Source organism: Wyeomyia smithii, chromosome 2, assembly GCF_029784165.1.
Source record: "Wyeomyia smithii strain HCP4-BCI-WySm-NY-G18 chromosome 2, ASM2978416v1, whole genome shotgun sequence".
NCBI lineage: Eukaryota > Metazoa > Arthropoda > Insecta > Diptera > Culicidae > Wyeomyia > Wyeomyia smithii.
In genome coordinates this window covers 234,230,343-234,250,685 of record NC_073695.1, presented here as the reverse complement: position 1 = coordinate 234,250,685, position 20,343 = coordinate 234,230,343, and the positions used below count along the sequence as shown (strand labels likewise).

General features: G+C 39.9%; 1 protein-coding gene across 9 annotated transcripts in view; it reads right to left on the bottom strand.

Moving 5' to 3' along the window:
- Window positions 1-20,343, bottom strand: part of LOC129721177 (CD151 antigen-like) — a 56,329-nt gene that overhangs the window by 1,412 nt on the left and 34,574 nt on the right. For all 9 annotated transcript variants that reach the window (XM_055673442.1, XM_055673446.1, XM_055673441.1 and 6 more), the window contains 2 exons: window positions 11,393-11,514; window positions 11,093-11,284 (listed from right to left, as the gene is read on the bottom strand). In XM_055673442.1, coding sequence (XP_055529417.1) covers window positions 11,093-11,284; window positions 11,393-11,470 — 270 coding nt within the window. In that variant the 5' untranslated portion in view covers window positions 11,471-11,514. The remainder of the gene's footprint in view (window positions 1-11,092; window positions 11,285-11,392; window positions 11,515-20,343) is intronic.

The window sequence follows — 20,343 nt, the reverse complement described above, 5'->3', positions numbered from 1 at the left end:
AATAACATGGTCGAAATAAATTCCACTGCCCACATATTTTGACTCAACAAAGTGTTTTGGTTTGTTTGTCTTTCTCTAAGCTGCGTGGCCACGCCCTAATGGCAAAAAACTACTCTGAACTCGATACAAAAGACTGCGTGTAGAAAATTCAGCTTCAGTTTAGTTTGTTACACAATAGCAAGTGCAGTGTAGCTGCTAAAAGTACGCGACATTGAGAAACGAGAGCTGCATACGAGTCAAGGCACTGCGGAGTATGTTACCTTTATTTTGCATACGGCAGCAACAGTTACCATCGTTCGCTGCAGGATATTTTGCTGGCAGAGGTACGGAGAGCAAATTTTATGCGCGGTCAAGCAAAATATTCAATGCTACCGATGGTGCGATTATCAGCGTTCTGTAGCACGAATTTCTAACTGAAGTTTATGGAATCGGTTCTTTTCAGAACTATAGATGCTTGAAGATAAGAGTTATGAGAATTTTCGCAAATACTACTAGTGTAAAATTTTCATGTATTCATGCATCGTTAGTTTAACAATAACGACCATCAAAAATAAACGGTAGTGTTGCCTATGAACAGTTTAGCGCAGCATATAATATATACATTTAGTCCTACGTCACCATTTCATACAACCCCTAGGGCTGTATACCTTGTTGTATTTTTTTATGTACCGTAAACTGGGGTGACTTTGATCACTAGTTTGATTGTATCTCAAATATTTTCAGAATATACTGAAAACAATATTATTCGATATTTTTAAAATAAGTACTGGCATGCATTGAAAACGATTCAGTCACTACTTCAAAAGTTTAACAACATTTTTGCTGTTTTTAAATATGCTCTAAAAATTTTACACCAATCATCATTCCGGGGTGACTTTGATCACTTCATTATTTTGATGAATTTGGTGTAACACTTTGCTTCTTTCACTAAATTGAACAGCCTTAAACGGCTTAAACGAGGTCATAAATATGGAAAGCAATTTGGGGGCCATTCACATTCTACGTGAACAGTTTATAATGGCGAATGTACAAGATTCATACAAAATTTTTAGAATATATATGAATTGTTATCCACTGAGAGAGAAGGTGGTCTAAAATCATCAAAAACTAGTTCACGAGGAATATGACTTATGAAATTGGCGAAATTTGCATGTTACTTCACGTCTTGGGTTTTTGTTAAGAAGAAATATGTAATACGCTGTGGAGAATATTGGGACTCAACATTGCCTTTGAGGAAAAACTTGTAAAAATAACAATAAAATGTATTGTTATAATATTTGTTCATCTTAAGAACTAATCTGGGAACAAAATATAAAAAAAATTTACGTATTGCAACTTGTTTTGAATCTGCTTGAACCGATTGTTTGTATGCAACAAAAATTGCTAAAAATACACTTTATTTTCAACTAATATTTTAGCAAGAAAAACACTCTTGAAATAGCAGGAAATGCATGAGTAGTAGCAATGCGAACATATATCCACGCATTCAGTGAAGTTTACGACAAGTCCCAAGCACTGCGAGCGCTTTTTACCACATTTTCAAAAAAGAGGTACAGTGATCAGTCACCCCGGTGATCAAAGTCACCCCAGTTTACGGTACAATAGTATTTTGTCATTGTGAAGACAATCTCTCAAACCACCGTTGATCTTCCAATTTATGATGACACCATCGAAGGCATAGTTTGTGGGTTGTTGGAAACTTTTTTTAAAGGTATGGAGAAATGAAATGATGTTATTTAAAACAGCCCAGGGATACCTTTTTGGATTCAAATTGAAGGGATTAAGGCATTTTCATCTGTTAATGCTTGGGATTATTGTCTCCTCTTTGTCAGGCGCCAACAGTCAAGTCTGTCTAGTCCCAGCAAGCCGAGCATGTTTTTCGTTTCATTCTAAGAACATGGCAATTATCACTCATGTTATATCTGGAAATTGCCTGTGCCAACTAGAAAAGGCAACATTTTCAATGGAAGCTCAAGCTCAAATATGCTTGATGATATGTCGCAATGACTGAGTTATTGAAGTTACCAATTTATACAACTAATTAATGCATTTTTTCTCATTGCGTCCTAACGGAAATTCTTTGCTTCTTACAGCATCTTTGCGAGTTTTCGGCGTTGGGATTTTTCACAGCAAATTATTTACAGCAAAGTTATGAAATCTTGATTCAAAGCATTTTTTTCAACTGATTCACAAAATATGTTTTCAAGGCATCGTAAAAAATATTTGAAGAAATATTTGAGTTTTATGTGGATATTTAAAATAGGGGCTTAAGTAGTGGTGTCTAATCTAGTGAATCGAAAAAAAGGGCCTCAAACTTCTGAATTTTGATCAACATTGAGAATTTCAATGACGGGAATGAATACATAAAATACCGTTCATCATCGAAAAAAATCAACCTTAACTGTCACGCGAACCAATAGGTTCGCAGAGATTGAAAAAGTGTCTCTCGGTTGTGAACTCAATCTACATTAAATCAAATAATTCTTTTTAAAGTTGTATAATCTGAAGATAGCGAACAAATTAATACATCAATGTTTGTATTTCACTCAACACATTTCGGGTATTTCGTGACAAAACACAGGAAGCTGCTTAAGGCTGCCTAAAATAGGTACCCTACCTTTCTATAGTATAATTTCTTTGCTTAAAAATACAAAAATCAGAACAATTTTCCGTAGAACACCCAGTTTGAATATTACAGCACATCGTAAAGTTAAGCATCATCAAAAATAGGTAAACTTATGTAGCTCTATCTCATGATTTCGACAACATAGGGAGCTGTGGTCTTCCGCAAAGTTGTTAGTTGTTGTCCGCAAAGTTGTTGCGGTCTTCAGCGAAGATGTTTAGAAGATTACCTTTGGCCTTTGGTTGGCCAATAGTTTAGCTCGAAGTTCCGCCACAACGTGATGCTAGTGGCCGTATGAGTATTTCCGGAATCGAGGTGATGTCTAGAAACCAAGACGTAGTATCGAATTTCGATTTCCAGTTGTTGGGAAACAGAAAACAAAAATCCTAATATTACCCGATAAAAAATAAAAAAATGATCCTTTTTTAAAACCAGTATGCTACCCAAAGATCGAAAATTGACTCAAGGATGCCTTTTGAAATCCAAGATGGCTACTTCTGGTTTTCGGAAAACAGAGGTGACATTGCACATTTCGTTTGGATTTACTCGAACAAAACTAAATGATCGCTGGTGGGCGTTATGTTTCGTTTTTCGTATTTTTTCGACTTTACGGGTTAGATGAGCCGAAGGACAAAGGACAATGACAGCTTTTTTTGAGCTTCAACAAAGTATGTGCCGTGCTCGAAAATAGCGAAAATCGTTTGAATCGAGCTGCACAATGCCACCCAGGCTACAATGACCGATTAACGTTTGCATTCAAAAAATGGCCTTTTCGGATGTGATAAAAAACATAGACAGATAATTGAGTTTGATAAGTTCTTATGAAAGGTAATTATATAGGCTTATTTGCGAAAAAAAAAATTCTACCCTCTTGCAAGCGGCTTCTCAGCAGTTAAGTGGAACATTCGCCATAGCAGAGGAAAACATGCGTGTAGGCATGTTTTTGAGTCCTTCATTTTATTTATCAATTCCTCCTCAGTTCTCGCAACAAACTTGTTAGAATAGATCTTATGCTTCAGGTTTGCCCAGAAATTCTCGATGGGACGCAGCTGGGGCAAACTCGCCGCCTTGGGGTACCATTCGATATTCCGCCGCTCTATCTCCCCCAACGATCGCTTTGAGTGGTGCCGACGTCAAATACGGCCAAAACACCGCGTCTTCGCTCTTATGGTATTTCTTGATGAAAGACGCAATTTCCGGTAGGCACTGCGTATTATTAGTTTCATCATTCACGGCCAGTGCGGAGCGCAAGAAAAGCTGCTTCGACATCCCCTTCTCGCTGATTATCAGTCACAGCAGCACCTTGAAGAACTTGGTGTCTAAATGAACTTCATCTCGGAGCTCACTTCCTTCGTGGGGGAAGTAAACTACGAAGTGCCCTGCCAGTCGTTGCCATTAATGGTGAGATAGGTCTCGTCATCCATCATCACCGCCACGTCGCGATTCGCCGGAATTCACCATCTTGTTCAGCAGCTGCTGCAGCGTCTTTGCCTGCAGCGCCAGAACCAGTAAACGGAACTGCCGCTTCCTGACACGTTGTCCAATAGTGCCAACATGTTGTAGATGCCGGAACATGTGTACCCGGAGTCCACAAAGTACCGCATGATGTTCGTTTTCGACACGGCGGGGTACCGTTTTTTGAACGATATTGCGTTTTTGGAAGACATGGAATCATAATTTTGTTCAACAGGGTGGCCACTCTACCGGGAAAAAAATACGGTAAAACCGGGAAATTGGGCTTCACGCCGGGAAAATCATCTTCCTTTATGTCCGCCGTTTTATTTGTTCGACAGTTTCTGAGGAAATGTCAACATGAAAACCTGTTTTTTTGCATGATGACCTAACTGGCATGATTCTGCCGGTTAGCGAAAAGCTGGTTGATGGTTTCAGCCAAAGTTGACAGCGGCTTCGCAACAAGATCTGCGTCAAATAGATTCAGGCTTGGTCAGGTGGATAAATTTACTGCTCCGTAACATATATTGTCAGTTTTTAAAGAAGTCAAAAAGTAATCAGCGTCGCGGGAGGCTTATTGAAACTTCTTGTGAATAGTGTTCGACATCGCCTCGGGTAGAATCCGGTTAGAAGTCAGATAGGACCGGAAACTTCGAGTCACGATTTTATTTCGAACCGGACCTGAACGGAGTTACCCGGTTTGTACTTCTCGATGTTTGATATGATTTTAATCACAAGCAGCACATTTATATTGCGGATCATTTTAATTGCATTTGCAAGTGACATACTTTAAAGAGAATGTATATAAATATTTTTAACAAACTGTGTTCGTCTGTCATGTTGCGGAAACTTGATCAATATCTGCTGAAATTTCGTTAATAATATAAATAATCAAGACTGTTATTTTCAACATTCTCTACATTAAGTGTTTGACAGAAAAAAAAGTTTTTTTATTCTGTGTTCGACCTTTTGACTACTGGATTTGGTTGGGGAAAGACGTCACCTTTAGGAGATATTTGTTGAAGATTTTTTCTATATCAAAAACAAACAGTAGCTAATAATATTTTTATCAAATTGTTCATTCAGAGTGTCAGTTGAATTTGTTTTAAGGACCATGATAAAATTTCTTATACATTCCATTGGCCCCAGCAAAATTTTGTAAGTCCCAGGATCGAAGTTTTTCGAAAACTTCATTGGTTTTTCATTGGTCACTCTAAGGCTCTTCTTCCCGAAGTCCGCATGAAAATTTGCCTAAGGACATTTTTCGAAAAAACAAAACCTCAATGCCCCAACTCTTAAATTTATCCCATGCATTTAATTGGCATCCTCAAGCACTGCATGCTCGAGAGTAGCTTGACAGAGAAAGAATCAGAAGGAAGCAAGAAAGCGCGAGAAGGCGATTGTCAACGATTTGGAGATAAAGAGGGCGAAAATTATGCAGCAGATCACTATGAAGGTACGTCGACGATCAGCTTAAAACGATGAATGAGAAATGTTTATACAGATGATGATGATGATGATGATGGTCCCACCTCATACCCCTACATCGGTTTGAGCTGGACGATTTATCTATATGAGATATTTTTAAAAACATGCAATGTAACTAGTTGGCAAACAAATAACGGACTGGTTATTAATTTCAGACATAGTAACCCTTCAAATGAATACCAATGATTGAAAAAAAAAAAAAATTCCAATCCAAGGCTCATCCAGAATGTTTCCAACCCGAAAATTATCTGGACTTGATTAGGAATTGAACCTAATGTTTAAGAGCGTGCACTAATCAGACTTGGTTCTAGATAACGATCTAGAACTACGAGAGAGATCCAATGATACTATAGTTCTCGATAACGAGCCCTACAGATCACAGGCAAACTCAAGCCTCTTCAGTTTTCGCTCCAAACCCTATTTTAAATTGTGAAAACAGATGAATAGTTAAAAAGAAAGTAAAATAATTTAGAAAATATTACAAGCCAAAAAGCAATTTGTCAACCCGATATGCTTTTTGTTTCCATTTCAGGGGTTTAAACCTGATGTACTCATATCAAGATTGTCTTTGTCAGTCTCCACGCGCGTGACTCAAACATGTGTAGCCGACTCTTTTTTTTTTTTTTTTACTCTACTATTTAATATTATATAACTATATTCAAACAAAAAATCCATCATCATCAATGAACATAATAACTTAATGTACCAAATAAATTAAAAAAAAAATATTTCAATTTTACAATCTTCTTTATAAATTTACAAAAAATCTATGCTGTCTACAAAACAGACTTTATGTGTGAAATACAAAGCCGTTTAAACTCTGCCATTGTTGCTGCACGTTTTACTTGCCTGGGCATCGAATTGAAAAAGTTTATTCCTTTGTACAACAGAGAGTTCTGTGATTTTCCAAAAAGAAAATTTGGTGTTCTGGCATCTTCCGCGTTTCTAGTGTTGTACCTATGCAAATCTCTTCCTCTATCAATCCGGTCACACAAATATCGAGGCAACATATTATTAAAAATTTTATATAGAAACACCATTGTCAAAAAGTATACTCTTTGCTTCACAGAAAGCCATCGCAATGCGTCCAGCATAAAACTCGAGGAAGTGTATCTATTACATTTTAATATTAATCGCATAATTCTATTTTGTAAACGTTGCAATCTCAATATTTGCGTATTGTTTGCCAGGAATAAAATGGATGAGCAGAAATCTATATGTGGTGAAATAATTGACTTGTACAACTGAATTTTACTTCTAATAGTCAATTCATCCTTTAACCGGCACAAGACACCGTATTTTCTGGCCATTCTTTTGATGACATTATCAATGTGAGACTTAAAAGTTAATCTGTCATCAATAATTACTCCAAGATACTTTATTTCATTTACGCGATCAATCGTCTCACCATCAATTTCAATATTTACGTCTAGTCTGGAGTTGGCTGAAGAAATTATCAAGTACTTTGTCTTACAAATGTTTAACTTCAGTTGCTTAAATTTTAACCAATTCGCTAGATAATGTAAATCTTGGTTTAGAAGTGCTACAACATTCAAAGCAGACTCACAAGAGTGACCCTCTCGATAACCTGATTGCTCTGGGATTAGCAAGTTATTACTATTCAAATAATTCATCAGCTGGCCTTTTACAACAAGTTCTAATATTTTCTCTAATGTGTGCAACATGTTAATGGAACGGAACTCTTCGGCTTTATTCATCCCAGTAATCTTGGGGATAGGAACCACAAGAGATTCCTTCCAAACTTCAGGCACATGCCCCGTTTGTAATGATTCATTAACAAGGTCCAGCAGGTCGTGGCCAATAACATAAAAGCAATCTTGTATTACTTTTGCGTTGACATTGTCGATACAATAGATAGATCATAATTTTGTAACACTAGTTTTCGCAAGGCATAAATAAGCATGTGAAAATTGGTTTTTTTCTCATATGTTTTAAAAATAAATCACCGGGAAATTTTATTAAATATCATCGGGGAAACCGGGAAAATACCGGGAAATCGAAAATTGATATTGAGTGGCCACCCTGGTTCAAACATTCGTTCTGGTACACATTTTGATTGATAGCGAAGCCACTAGGCTTGAGTCATAATTAAGATAAAAGAAAAAAGTCCTTTTCTGTCCATTACACTGGCCGGTCTTCCACCATCTTCCCGACGGATCATTGTTGAAGTTTGCAGGAAATTATACACCGTCGAAATCGGAAGATTTTCACGTGAACTTTTTGCCAAAATTGTTGTGCAGATCAAAGCGCTTGCAGAATGCTCCTTGTTTCGACGCCATTTTGAACAGAACTGGACATGCATAAACAAAACAACAAAAAAACCGGTATAAAGAGGAGAGAGAGGCCTTTCATATACATACTCCCATTTCTCTCTGAGCGTGTTTGTTGTGGAGTAAGAGAGCCTCAAAAAATTACCCATTATATTAGTGTTTAGGGTGATCCGAAGTGACCAATACATTATGTAGCCATGGGAATAGCGCTGTCATCTATTGTTCAGCAATACTCACGAAGTAAAAATATAGAAATAGTTAACATTACCACCATTTGTGATACTGGCCGGAGAACGCAACTTTCTAGGAAGTATATATCGCGGGATAAGTTAAAGTCAAAATGCGAAGAATTGCGTGCGCACTAGCGCCACGTCGTGGTGGAGTTCGATACTGAACTGTCCGCCATTCGAAAGTCCTCCTTGACTTTCTGAAGACCGCAACATTATAGAAGGAGGTAATCGTGAAATACTTATTTTACTTTACATTGTTGGTCGAACGAATTAGAGGTGTTCAGCTTCTTCTGTCTTGGGCATCCATTTTCTAGTCACCTGGTCTAGTTCTCTGCTGAAGATAGTTTGGGCGGTTATCTCGTCAGGCATTCTGGCTACATGTCCAGCCCACTGACGCCTGTCTCGCTGTATTATCTTCACTATATCAGCATGTTTGTGAACCTGGTACAACCCGTGGTTCATGCGTCTACGTTACACTCTATCTTCCAATTTACCGTCAAATATCGACCGCAGAACTTTACGCTCAAAAACTCCGAGCTCTCGTCGATCAGCTTCCTTCAGCGTTCATATTTTATATCCGTATGAGGCCACCGGGTGAATAAGCGTCCTATACAGCGCTTCTTTTGCGCAAGTTTGCAAACTACGGCCAGCTAAGGGCTGGATACGTAGTCCGTAGAAGGCTCTGTTCGCAGAGAACGGTACGCTTTTCACGAAATCTCACTCGTTTCTTCGCACGTTTGCTCTTCGTACTGCACCTTCAAGGGCGATTTTGAAAATAAGTCGTAAAGCGCATCTCCCTGCTTCAGCCCATCTAACATTACGAACGCGACTGATGTCTCACCAGCGTGCCGATAGCTAGCCGAATGATTTCGATCCCTCCAGCATCAAACGACTCAGCTTAACCCTCTAGTGCCCAAACTAATTTCTAAACGGACTTCGATAAAATCACTATAAACCATTATAAACACTTTTTAAGTATTTATTGAAGCTTTTCGGAACTTCGACTGAAGCCCGCCAAATGGCGGCATTGGGCACTAGAGGGTTAATTAGTATTGTCGGGAAACCGAGCTCCAACATAGTCTGCCACAGCTTGTTTCTTTTCACTGCATCGCATGCCGGCTTAAAATCTACAAACAGATGGTGAATCTGCAAGTTATACTACTTTTGGAACTGATCGAGGATCTGTCGCAGGGTAAACATTTGATCTGTCGTGGAACGCCTCTGTCCAAACCAGCCTGGTATTCGCCGATGAAGGATTCCGTTAACTGTCTTAGTTAAGCAACGTGACGCCAAAATAGACCAAAATAGATGCTACAGTCCAGTTGATGGCCTTCTCGTAGATTGGGCATGAGGCAACGGGATTGCTTTCTACTGTAGTAGATATGGTAATTGAATAGAGTGTGTACAATAGGGTCTACTCCACGAAATTTTTGATTACCTGATGCTGTAGTTCTCGACCAAGCAAGCAAGCTCGCGCCGGTTGATCGAGAGATCGGACGTTTCAAGTACCCAATTTCCAATCGTTTACCGTTTTCTGTTTCCATGTTAGACCTAGGCTAACTTTGCCGATTTTTCCGTTCCGTATTTCTAATTTCGTTGTTCGTGTAGCTTAGTTGTAGGCGGGATACAGCATCAGATAGTTCAGCCAGCCGTTCTGGCTTAGACGCTGTTGTATGCCGCCCCTAACATGGGGCTACAACCACGTACGACCCGCAAAGTTTCCACCGGAGTCTAGTTATCCGATCTCCGCGAAGCTTACTCGTATCCCGGTCGGCACCTTGTGGAGGTGAATGGCCACATTTAGGTAAGTTACACGTGTCCATTCATGTACCAACAAATCGTGAGATATTTCAAGGTGAAAATACGACAAATATCGTATTCTCTAGCGACACGTAGCAGTGGCATTCCACCACACTGAACTGTCAACCATCCAGAAGCCCTTGACCTTCTGAGAAAGTTTGCTGTGGACCGTTTCTTTTGAGGTCGTCGCAAACAAGAGAAATCTGCCTATTCCAGGTGATGCTTAACATTTTAGGGGTGCTGCAGTATTCAAACTGGGCGTTGCGATTTCAAAATTATAGTGGATAGTGTATGTAGAATTTGATAGGGCCACAAATAAAAAAAAAAGCTCGAAGATTTTGGGTGAGAATAATGAGTGACCATTTTAAAAATGTAATTCTAAAATCGAATGAAATAAATTCGAAAATATCAATGCTTTACAAAAATTTCAACTTCAAATACTTTCTCAACATCCAGGAACTTTCCGTTCCGTATTTCTAATCTCGTTTCGTAATATTTGAGTGTGTAATCAACACTTTTTCAAACCGATTAAATTTATTCATTTTTATACTCAATCTCATATTCTATGAAATTATGGGAAAATGCAAAAAAATACTTTAATATTTAAGCTTGTTAGGGTGGATTCGAGTTATCGAACAATCTCAGCTTTCTTAGATTAATAAACTGTTGGAGAGAATTTTTTTTAACAGGATGATGTCACGCATCAATGAAAATTATGAACATTCCACAACTCATCATCATAGTTACTAATATAAAGCTGCTCTTCTAGCGCTAGACCAAGAAAAAGTGTTCGAAAGTGTTTGGTCTAAAAGTTTGGTTATGAAATTGTCATGTTTTAATTTTATAATTTAGGCTTCAACTATTTTACATGATAGAAGCATTTCCGTAAATAGAAAAAAAATTAGATATTCAGATAGAAAGATTAGTACCTTAATGTAATTATATTTACAAGTGCATTTAAAAAAATACATTATGCATTATCAACATTCAATTTGAATGTTTGCAATAAGCGTGCGAGACTAGAGTTAAAATTCAGAAGTTGAAAAACTCTTATCCGTAGCTTAGTTGACAAGCTAGAATGATTTAAATTATTACTAGTTACATAATAGGGGAATAATATTTTGTGCAAAAATAAATGGACTCATGAAATACTATAATAATTACAAAAAGTACAACTTGACCTACTGCCCGCATCTACAACAACTCACCGTCAGCAGCATGCACTTATACTCCTTGGCTGCACCGATGCACCCGAAGAAGGACAGCAGGCAAACCAGTGCCGAGGTCGCTATCAGCACGTAAACCGCACCGGAAAAGAGATTCGTTCCCAGCAGCTCGTTGATGAAGCTTTTGTCCACCAGGGTGTAAACTCCGAGACCAAACACGATTGCACCGCCAATCTGCGGGGGTAGAAAAAATAAATGCAACACGATCGAGCATTAAACACGCAGACTAGATGGACATTGCATGACCGGATCATTCGTCATCAAAACGCGACAGATACTCACGAAAATGATAAAATTGGAGATGAACATGCTATACTTGACACACTGTCCGCAGCAGTCCATTCTGCCACCGGAACCCATCGTGACGCGCTGTGATTTCAAGTCGACTGGCAATCACTGAAATGCTAGGATAATGGAAAATATACGATTAGAATCGAATCGATTCGAATGATACTACGAACGAACGCTACTACTGGACGCTACTTTCAATGCATTGCTCATCGGGGGTTAATTTGCCCTCGAGTAAATTTATTAGATACGATTACAGACTACTCTGCAATTAATTCAGCAACGTGCCGCAGCTTGACCAGATGGTGAAGCACGTTCGTGGCCTACCATAAAGCGGTACGTTCATTGAAGTCACCACCATCACCTGACGCCACCTGACAGCTAGCTCCGGCATGGTGGTGACCGATCGGGTTTCCGTGATTGAAACCACAAGTGTGTGTGCGCGCTCCGGCGGTGGCTTCACGAAACATTCCATTCGAATCTGCCCGCTCATTCATACTTAATCGATGGCTGAGTCGAATGCGGCGCAGTTCAAAAAGTCATGACCGGCGGCGGATAAAGATTCCGATCGACAAGCGTGTGTCAACCGACAGAGGTCACTCGATCAGTTCCAGTTCGACACGGCTGGAAGACGGGTACATGTTCCCTTTTCAGAGAGTCTCCGTGAGTAGCTAAAAAAGTGAAGGGACATCGGTCTTTTACGAAGTAGCAGGCAGCTGCCCAATGCCAAGGACTCGTGCAGTGACTGTTGTTTGAGCGATGACTGACCGAAATAAGCAGAACCGTGTAAACAACGACATCGAACCACGTAGGCAATAGCCTTGTACGAGGTAACTCGCTCTTTTTTTCGGGTTTGAAGTTCGTTTTTGAAGATTTTTTTTTCGTGCTGATCCGCTGGTATTATTTTTTTGATTGACGATATCCATCAATCTCATTTAATAGTATATACATCGGAAATGCTATATTTATTCTATATCATTTCGATCGCTCGAGTGACGTTTGTTGTTGTTTTTTTAAGATCGTTGTAATTTTACGAGAAATTGACAGTGACCTCGTTACCTCGAGGTTCATGAGCAGGTTTCGGACACGCTTCCCGCACTGTTTTTCATCACCCGCTCGCGGTCGTAATTGATTGTAATTGGAGCAAATTATTCCGTTTACTAGCTCTAGACGGTGTCGTTTAATACAACCCGGCCCCGTTGCCGTAAGCGGGCACCGATTCACAGCTGAGACAACAATTAGGTAGAAATGCAGTTGCACTTGATAATGGCCTCGGGGATATCACGATCATTTCCTGATCGGGCACCTCCTTCACACACATATTTGTGCCCGAGTGCACTAAATTCTGTTGACCGTACTTGATGTCGGATGTTTGTAATGCTTTTTTAACGTCTTGCTATTTAAGAACAACAAGAAAAAGAGGAGAAAAGATATAAACCAGTTATCGAGTGGCTTTCGATTTCGATCGATGTTACATTGCAAGCATCATCCTTGCGATTTTTCCGATGCTCTGCCTTCTAGTTATGTGTCGGTTGCGCATATATAATAAGCCTTTTCTAGCCCATATTTCCCAAGGTTTTAGAAGTTTCTTCTCAAGAAATTTGCGCCATTTGGTGAATTTTGCTGGGGGGTATCGCATAACAAATTATGAGCACTTTCATTTTCAAGCTTTCTTATTATCTTTAAATGATAGTTACTGGGACAGTGACCTGTGATCTGTCCAGTATAAGTACTCAGATCCTTTTTTTAATTTTTTTAAGAAGTCGAAGGGTTGGGCTTGATGCATCGTTTTGCACGACGAGTCATTGTAGTACTATCCCAGTTCAGCAGCACCGGACCTTTTTCCCATTCTGATAGCTCCATCATTAGTGCACTGAAAGAAACCCCCACATAAATCCAAAATGGCACTTATTTCAGCTTGGAAAACCGTGGGCCATTTTCCCATCGCCACTGAAAGACTTACCCCAGGGCGTGATATGTTAGAACCTACTCGATTTCACATTTTTGAACCTTCCGTCAGTGTAAAAAATTATTGAGCCATTTCGAGAGCTAAGCTCTCCACATTCCCATTCACTACGAATTTGTTCTAACTCAATATACATAAATGGTTGAGATCATACTTTTTTTCATCAAATCTCAATTTCTCAGTATTAGAGGATTTATATAAAACTACTTTAAAATGCGTGGGTGACCATTTTTTGGCCTCCGTCAAAAAGAGCATTTGTACTAACACGTAGAGAATCCTGAGTAAGAATCCCCAGGATACCGATTAACACGGTGACGGAATCGCAAACACGATCCGGAGGAATCCCGCTCACGATTCTTATTCAAGAATCCTAGAGCCATATACACGGCATTCCTGAGGATTCTTTTTTCAGGAATCCTTTTCAAGGACGCTCACGAATCCAATGTGAGGAATCCTAGCGAATCTATGCGAATCGTATATGTTCGTCCGGGTTATTGCACTTTTAACCGCATCTAGTAGAATAGTTTGAGATAAAGGCAAAACGTTGAGAAGAGCACCGAGGGTTTTGTAAGGACGAAAGTTAAGCAAAAAAGTTGCCGAAGGATAATTTTTAGCAAATTGTCTGGACTTTCGTTTGAAAAAAAAAAATTAAAATTTACAGTACACATCCTACATTGAAAAAATTAGTTTTAAAATGAAGCGATAATGTCATTCCAGATTTCTTTCAAATTAGGTTCTTCATATAGAAAATTTAGTGACCTGAAACTCTTCCGAATATTTAAAAAATGGGCACTCCTAAAAAAAGTTTTTTTTCAGATGTTTATGGTACAGTTTTAACGAGGAACAGTGCTGAACACGAAATGCTCGTAATTAAATTTATCCTTATGAAATCTAAAAAAACCATAAAATCGTTCCTGAATTAGTGCAAAATTATCTCAAATGACCAGGAAATAGGCAAAAACTTGATTGATTTGAATGAAACTTTTTAACATTCTAAATGTATCGGGTTTCGGGTTATTTTGAATTTAAGCTCGAAAATTTCTAAAATTAAGGAAAATACACGTTTTTCTCAATCTCTGGGATCACGCCTTCCATCGCATGAGGAAGTAAAGCCGTTGGCGCCGGTCCGTTAATAAACGGGTCGTGAGTTAGGGACCTGGGTGTGGAGTCGCCTCCCTGGGCGTCGGTAATTGGCCACAACAGTGGCGGAAATAGACCGACGGAAAATAAGCGAGAATAAAAAATTTGCTTTAGTTTTTAAGTCATCAGATATAATTGGCGCCGTTAAACATTAAATTGTATTTGTGCCGTGTCAAATAAATGTTATGTGAAGAAAAAAAAAAAAAAAAAAAAAACTACACGATTCAAATATTGTTATCTCCATAGATGGGAACATTGTTCAAGCCATACAGGTTTTGAAAACAGTTTTGACGTAGGACTACGTTTTTGTTTTCTATACTAGATTACACTTTGTGAAAATGAAAACGTAACTGGCAAATGTTGCGTCAAATTTCAAACGGTCATAGCAAGCGAACGACTTAATGCATCTTAGTCATTTATATGTCGGTGGATGGATAAAATGTGTAACAATTTTTTGATATTATGTTCAACATTGTTGCTTTACTGCTTAATGGTGGAAAAAGGTGAAAAGTTCCAAGGTCAAGCTTTCCCATACATTTCCCTTGTTCTTGGCTTGCTTCCCAAGCACAGATAACAATAACATGGACGAAGAAAAATTCCACTGACTACATATTTTGACTCAACAAAGTGTTTTGGTTTGTTTGTCTTTGTCAAAGCTGCGTGGCCAAGCCTTAATGGTAAAAATCTATGCTGAACTCGATACAAAAGACTGCGTGTGGAAAATTCAGCTTCAGTTTAGTTTGTTCCACAATAGCGAGTGCGGTGCAGCTGTTAAAGCTTTGCGACATTGAGAAACGGAAGCTGCATACGAGTCAACTTCCAGGCACCGCGGAGCATGTTACCTGTATTCTGCACACGGCAGCAACAATAACCATCGTACGCTGCAGGATATTTTGCTGGCACAGCTGCTGGAGGGCACAGCGGAGAGCAAATTTTATGCGCGGCCAACAAAATATTCAATGCTACCGATGGTGCGATTATCAGCGTTCTGTAGCACGAATTTCTAACTGAAGTTTATGGAATCGGTTCTTTCCAGAACTATTAGATGATGAAGATAAGAGTTATGAGAATTTTCACAACTACTACTAGTGTGAAATGTTCATCTATTTCTAAATAATCATTTTTACAATAACGACCAGGACGCACCAAAGATAAACGGTAGTGTTACCTATGAATAGTTTGTCACAAGATATAACCCTCATTTCAAGAATTTTCACTGCTAAATTGAGTGATTTTCCGGTTTGTTTGTGTTCACTCGAACACCATTATCAGTCAAATATCAGCAACGAAAATTAGTTAATCTAAGAACCAGAGTGATTTTCGCATCGGGAAAGCAAAAACTTTCTTTTGATGCTTATGAAAATCACTCAGTAGTATTGAAGATGTGTTGGTTTGTTTCTCTTTCTTTCTATAAGCTACGTGGCCACGCCTTAATGGTAAAAATCTACGCTGAACTCGATACAAAAGACTGCCTGTAGAAAATTCAGCTTCAGTTTAGTATGTTACACAAAGGCGAGAGCAGTGCAGCTGTTAAAGGTACGCGACATTGAGAAACGAGAGCTGCATACGAGTCAACTTCCAGGCACTGCGGAACTATGTTACACCTTTATTTTGCATACGGCAGCAACACTCACCATCCTTCGATGCAGGATATTTTGCTAGCACAGCTACTGGAGGGCACAGCGGAGAGCAAATTTTATGCGCGGCCAACAAAATATTCATGGTGCGATTATCAGCGTTCTGTAGCACGAATTTCTAACTGAATATTATGGAATCGGTTCTTTTCAGAACTATAGATGCTTGAAGATAAGAGTTATGAGAATTTTCGCAACTACTACTAGTGTGAAATTTTCATGTATTCATGCATCGTTAGTTTTAAAATAACGACTATCTAAAACAAACGGTAGTGTTACCTATGAACAGTTTAGCGCAGCATATAATAATATTTAGTTTAGCATATTTTATACATTTAGTCCTACGTCACCATTTCATACAACCCCTAGGGTTGTATACCTTGTAGTATTTTGAAGTAGAATATTTCTCTCAGGAAGCTCGGCTACATAGGGATGTGAAATGAAAATCTAAAACCGAAAAAAGTGAAAAATATGTCCAATTTCAAATGCTAATAAATCGGTTAGTATTCGATGGACATCCTTCGTTCTTGCAGCAATAGATTGAAAAATCTTCTAAGATTCTTCCCAAAATAAGATAATTGTAATTGTATTATTCACACTATTGTAATATTGAAAATATTCAAGCCTTGTCAAAACGAAAAATTCGACTTCTGATTGGTTGTTATATGCTTGCTTCCCAAGCACGGTCGACATGATCATATACCTTGCAATTGAAAACATGCCATTTGGCCTATATAAGAGCCTGTTTCAGCCGGAGCCGCTCATCAAGTATCGTGATCAGTTATACCTGATCCACCTGACCAGGGGTTCAACTACACTGAGCACAGTGAAAACAATCACCGCCCTATTCAACATCATCGTGCAATGGGAGCGTTACAAACCGATTCATCGCGATGTCACGCAGTGTTCCAATCGCTTGAACTATGGACATGGCACAAAGAATTTCCACATCAAGAGTCGCTGCATGAAATGTGCAGGTCCGCATCGAACAGTGGATTGTCTTGTTGAGGAAGCCGAACAAATCAAGTGTCTCAACTGTGACAAAGAGCATGCTACGAACAGCCGTTCCTGTCCAAAACGAGCAGAATTTATCAAAATTCGAAGTGAAATTGCCAATCGCCAGCGACCGTCGAATAGAAAAAGTGTACAACCTAGCGTTACACCAACCCCGCCAGCGACTTCAAGTACGTTGCCGTTTCCACCTCTTCCAACTGGTGGTGTTCCTAGCCGGGACCCCCCCGGATTTTTGAGTTATGCACAGGCATGCCCCCAGCAAGTAGCAATTTGTAGTCGATGGAACAGCTAGCTACGCTGTTTCTTAAACTCGATCAGCAAACAAAGGCTTGTCGCACCAAACAGGAACAGATTGCGGTCATGATGACTTTTTACTACCGTCATGGATCCATTCTTTCGAATCCTTAACTGGAATGCCCGCTCTGTGGCCAACAAGAAGTTAGAACTTCTTCATTTTCTGAACACACACCACATCGATGTCGCTGCAATAACCGAAACACATTTGAAGCCGAACATAAACTTCTGCCTGCCGGAACACTCGGTAGTCAGACTGGACCGCACAACCTCAGCTGGGGGCGGGGTTGCAATCGCCATAAGGAGAGGACTACCATACAAATCACTACCGAGTTTCAACACAACCTTTGTCGAGGCTGTAGGAATCGAAATTACCACCACTGATGGACCACTCACATTTATTGCGGTCTATTGTCCGAAGCAGTCTCGACGGGCAAATGGAACCACGGTGAAATTGAAGAACGACATCCAAAAGCTGTCTAGAAGAGGAGGTGATTTCGTCATCACAGGTGATCTCAATGCTCGCCACTCCGCTTGGGGTGACTCCAGGTGCAACTCAAATGGTAACATCATCGTAGAAGATTCCGAAGCTGGATATTACTATCCCGCTCATCCGGAATTGCCAACTTACATCTCTCCTGGTGGTGTAGGCTCTAAGCTTGACATTTTTCTGACCAACATCACCGATCGATTTTCGATTCCGAAAACCATAACAGAGCTCTCCTCGGATCATCTTCCGGTCATCGCTGAGATTGGTGCTAACGTAGAGCGGCGCCAAGTTCAACAAAGAAGAAATTACCATCGTGCAAATTGGGTTCAGCTGCAGCGGTATGTTGAAAACCATCTTGATACGGACATCACTCTGAACAGCACTGGAGACATCGATCGTACTCTACAGTCCATGATAGACGTCATCCAGGAAGCAGAGTGCCGCTACATCCCATCTGTTCCAGTGACACGTAAGTTTGCGCAAATCGACGATAACACCAAGCGCATAATTTCCTTGCGAAACTCGCTGAGAAGGCAATATCAACGTACCCGCAACCCTAGGCACCGATTCTACGCTAGACAGCTAACAAAAATCGTTCAAGAACGTCTGGAGAAAGTGAAAAACAGGCAGTTTGCAACCGAATTACGTAATTTTCCCAACTGCTCACGGCCATTTTGGCGTGTGGCTAAAGTGTTGAAGAACAAACCAAAACCCATTCCGCCATTAATAGTGAATAGTGAAACTTTGCTAACTTCCCGCGAAAAGGCTTGTGCTATCTCTCAGCATTTTGCCGCTTCCCACAATCTTGGTCGTGATATTGTGAGTGGAATCGAACCAGCTGTCAGTGAATCGATAGTTATTCTGGCCCGCACACCGGATATCTTACCACCTGATCAGTGGACGAGGTACAAAACAACATTAAATTCTCTCGGAACATAAAGGCTCCCGGATTTGACGGAGTGTTCAACCTTGTGCTCAAAAACCTTGGACCAACAGCCTTGTCTGTGGTGGAAAAAGTGTTCAACCGATGCCTTGAATTAGCGTACTTTCCAACAAAGTGGAAACTGGCGAAAGTGATTCCCAGAAAAGGATCCCACATGCCCCAAAAGCTACCGTCCCATCAGTCTGCTTTCTGCCCTCAGCAAGGTATTCGAACGATGCATCTACAGCCGTATTCTGTGCCACGCAGAAGTGAACAACATATTCCTGGACGAACAGTTCGGTTTTCGCAGAGGCCATTCAACAACATATCAACTGCAGAGAGTAACAAAACTCATAAATCGGAACAAGGAGCTATCTAAAACAACTGCCATGGCCTGTCTGGACATAGAAAAAGCATTCGACAACGTGTGGCACGACGGGCTTATCTACAAGCTACAGCGCTACAACTATCCCGTTTATCTAGTGAAGATTATGCAAAACTATCTCACGCTGCGCAAATCTCAGGTCTGTGTGCTGGGTGGCCTGTCTGACCCATACGACGTAGAAGCTGGTGTTCCACAGGGCAGCATCCTTGGTCCTGTTCTGTACAACTTATTCACATTAGATATTCCTGAACTACCCAATGGAGGCATCCTGTCGCTGTTTGCTGATGATACCGCCATTATGTACGAGGGCAGACAGATCAACCAAATAGTTAAAAAGCTGCAAACTGGGCTTAACGTCTTTGTGAATTACCTCACCTCATGGAAAATTTGTGTGAATGCAGCAAAAACTCAGACCATAGTCTTCCCACATCGGAATAGTCAACGTTTGGTGCCGACAACAAAGATTCGGTTGAAAAATGTGGATATTCCCTGGTCGTCAAATGTTCGCTACCTTGGTTTGACCTATGATCATAAGCTACTTTATCGCCCCCACATTGAACAAACAGTAACGAAAAGCTTAGTGCTAATGATGAAGTTGTACCCGCTAATCAACCGAAAATCGAAATTATCCGTCGTGAATAAATTGACGGTATACAAACAGGTCATCCTGCCGATGCTTCTATACGCCTCGTCGATCTGGAGAACCTGCGCGAGAACCCACCTGCAAAAGATTCAACGGATCCAGAACAAGTTCCTGAAAATGATCTTGAACGTACCCTTCGGAACCCGAACATCAGAAGTGCATCAAATAGCTGGTATCGATATGACCGAAAACATAATCTCTGCACACGCTGAAAACACTAAAAACAATGCACTTAACTCTAGTGCGGTGCTCATTCGTGAGCTTTATTTATAAGTAGCTAGGTATATTTATTTAATAATTAAAACTCTAATGCCGAGCATTCAAATGTAAATCATGTACGTAGAAAAGGAAAAAGTAGTAACATTTATAGTACATTAAAAACATCAGAGTTGAAAAGTTGATAAAATTGAATCTCTCACAATGTTCAAAAAACAAATGTATAATGAAAATACCGTAA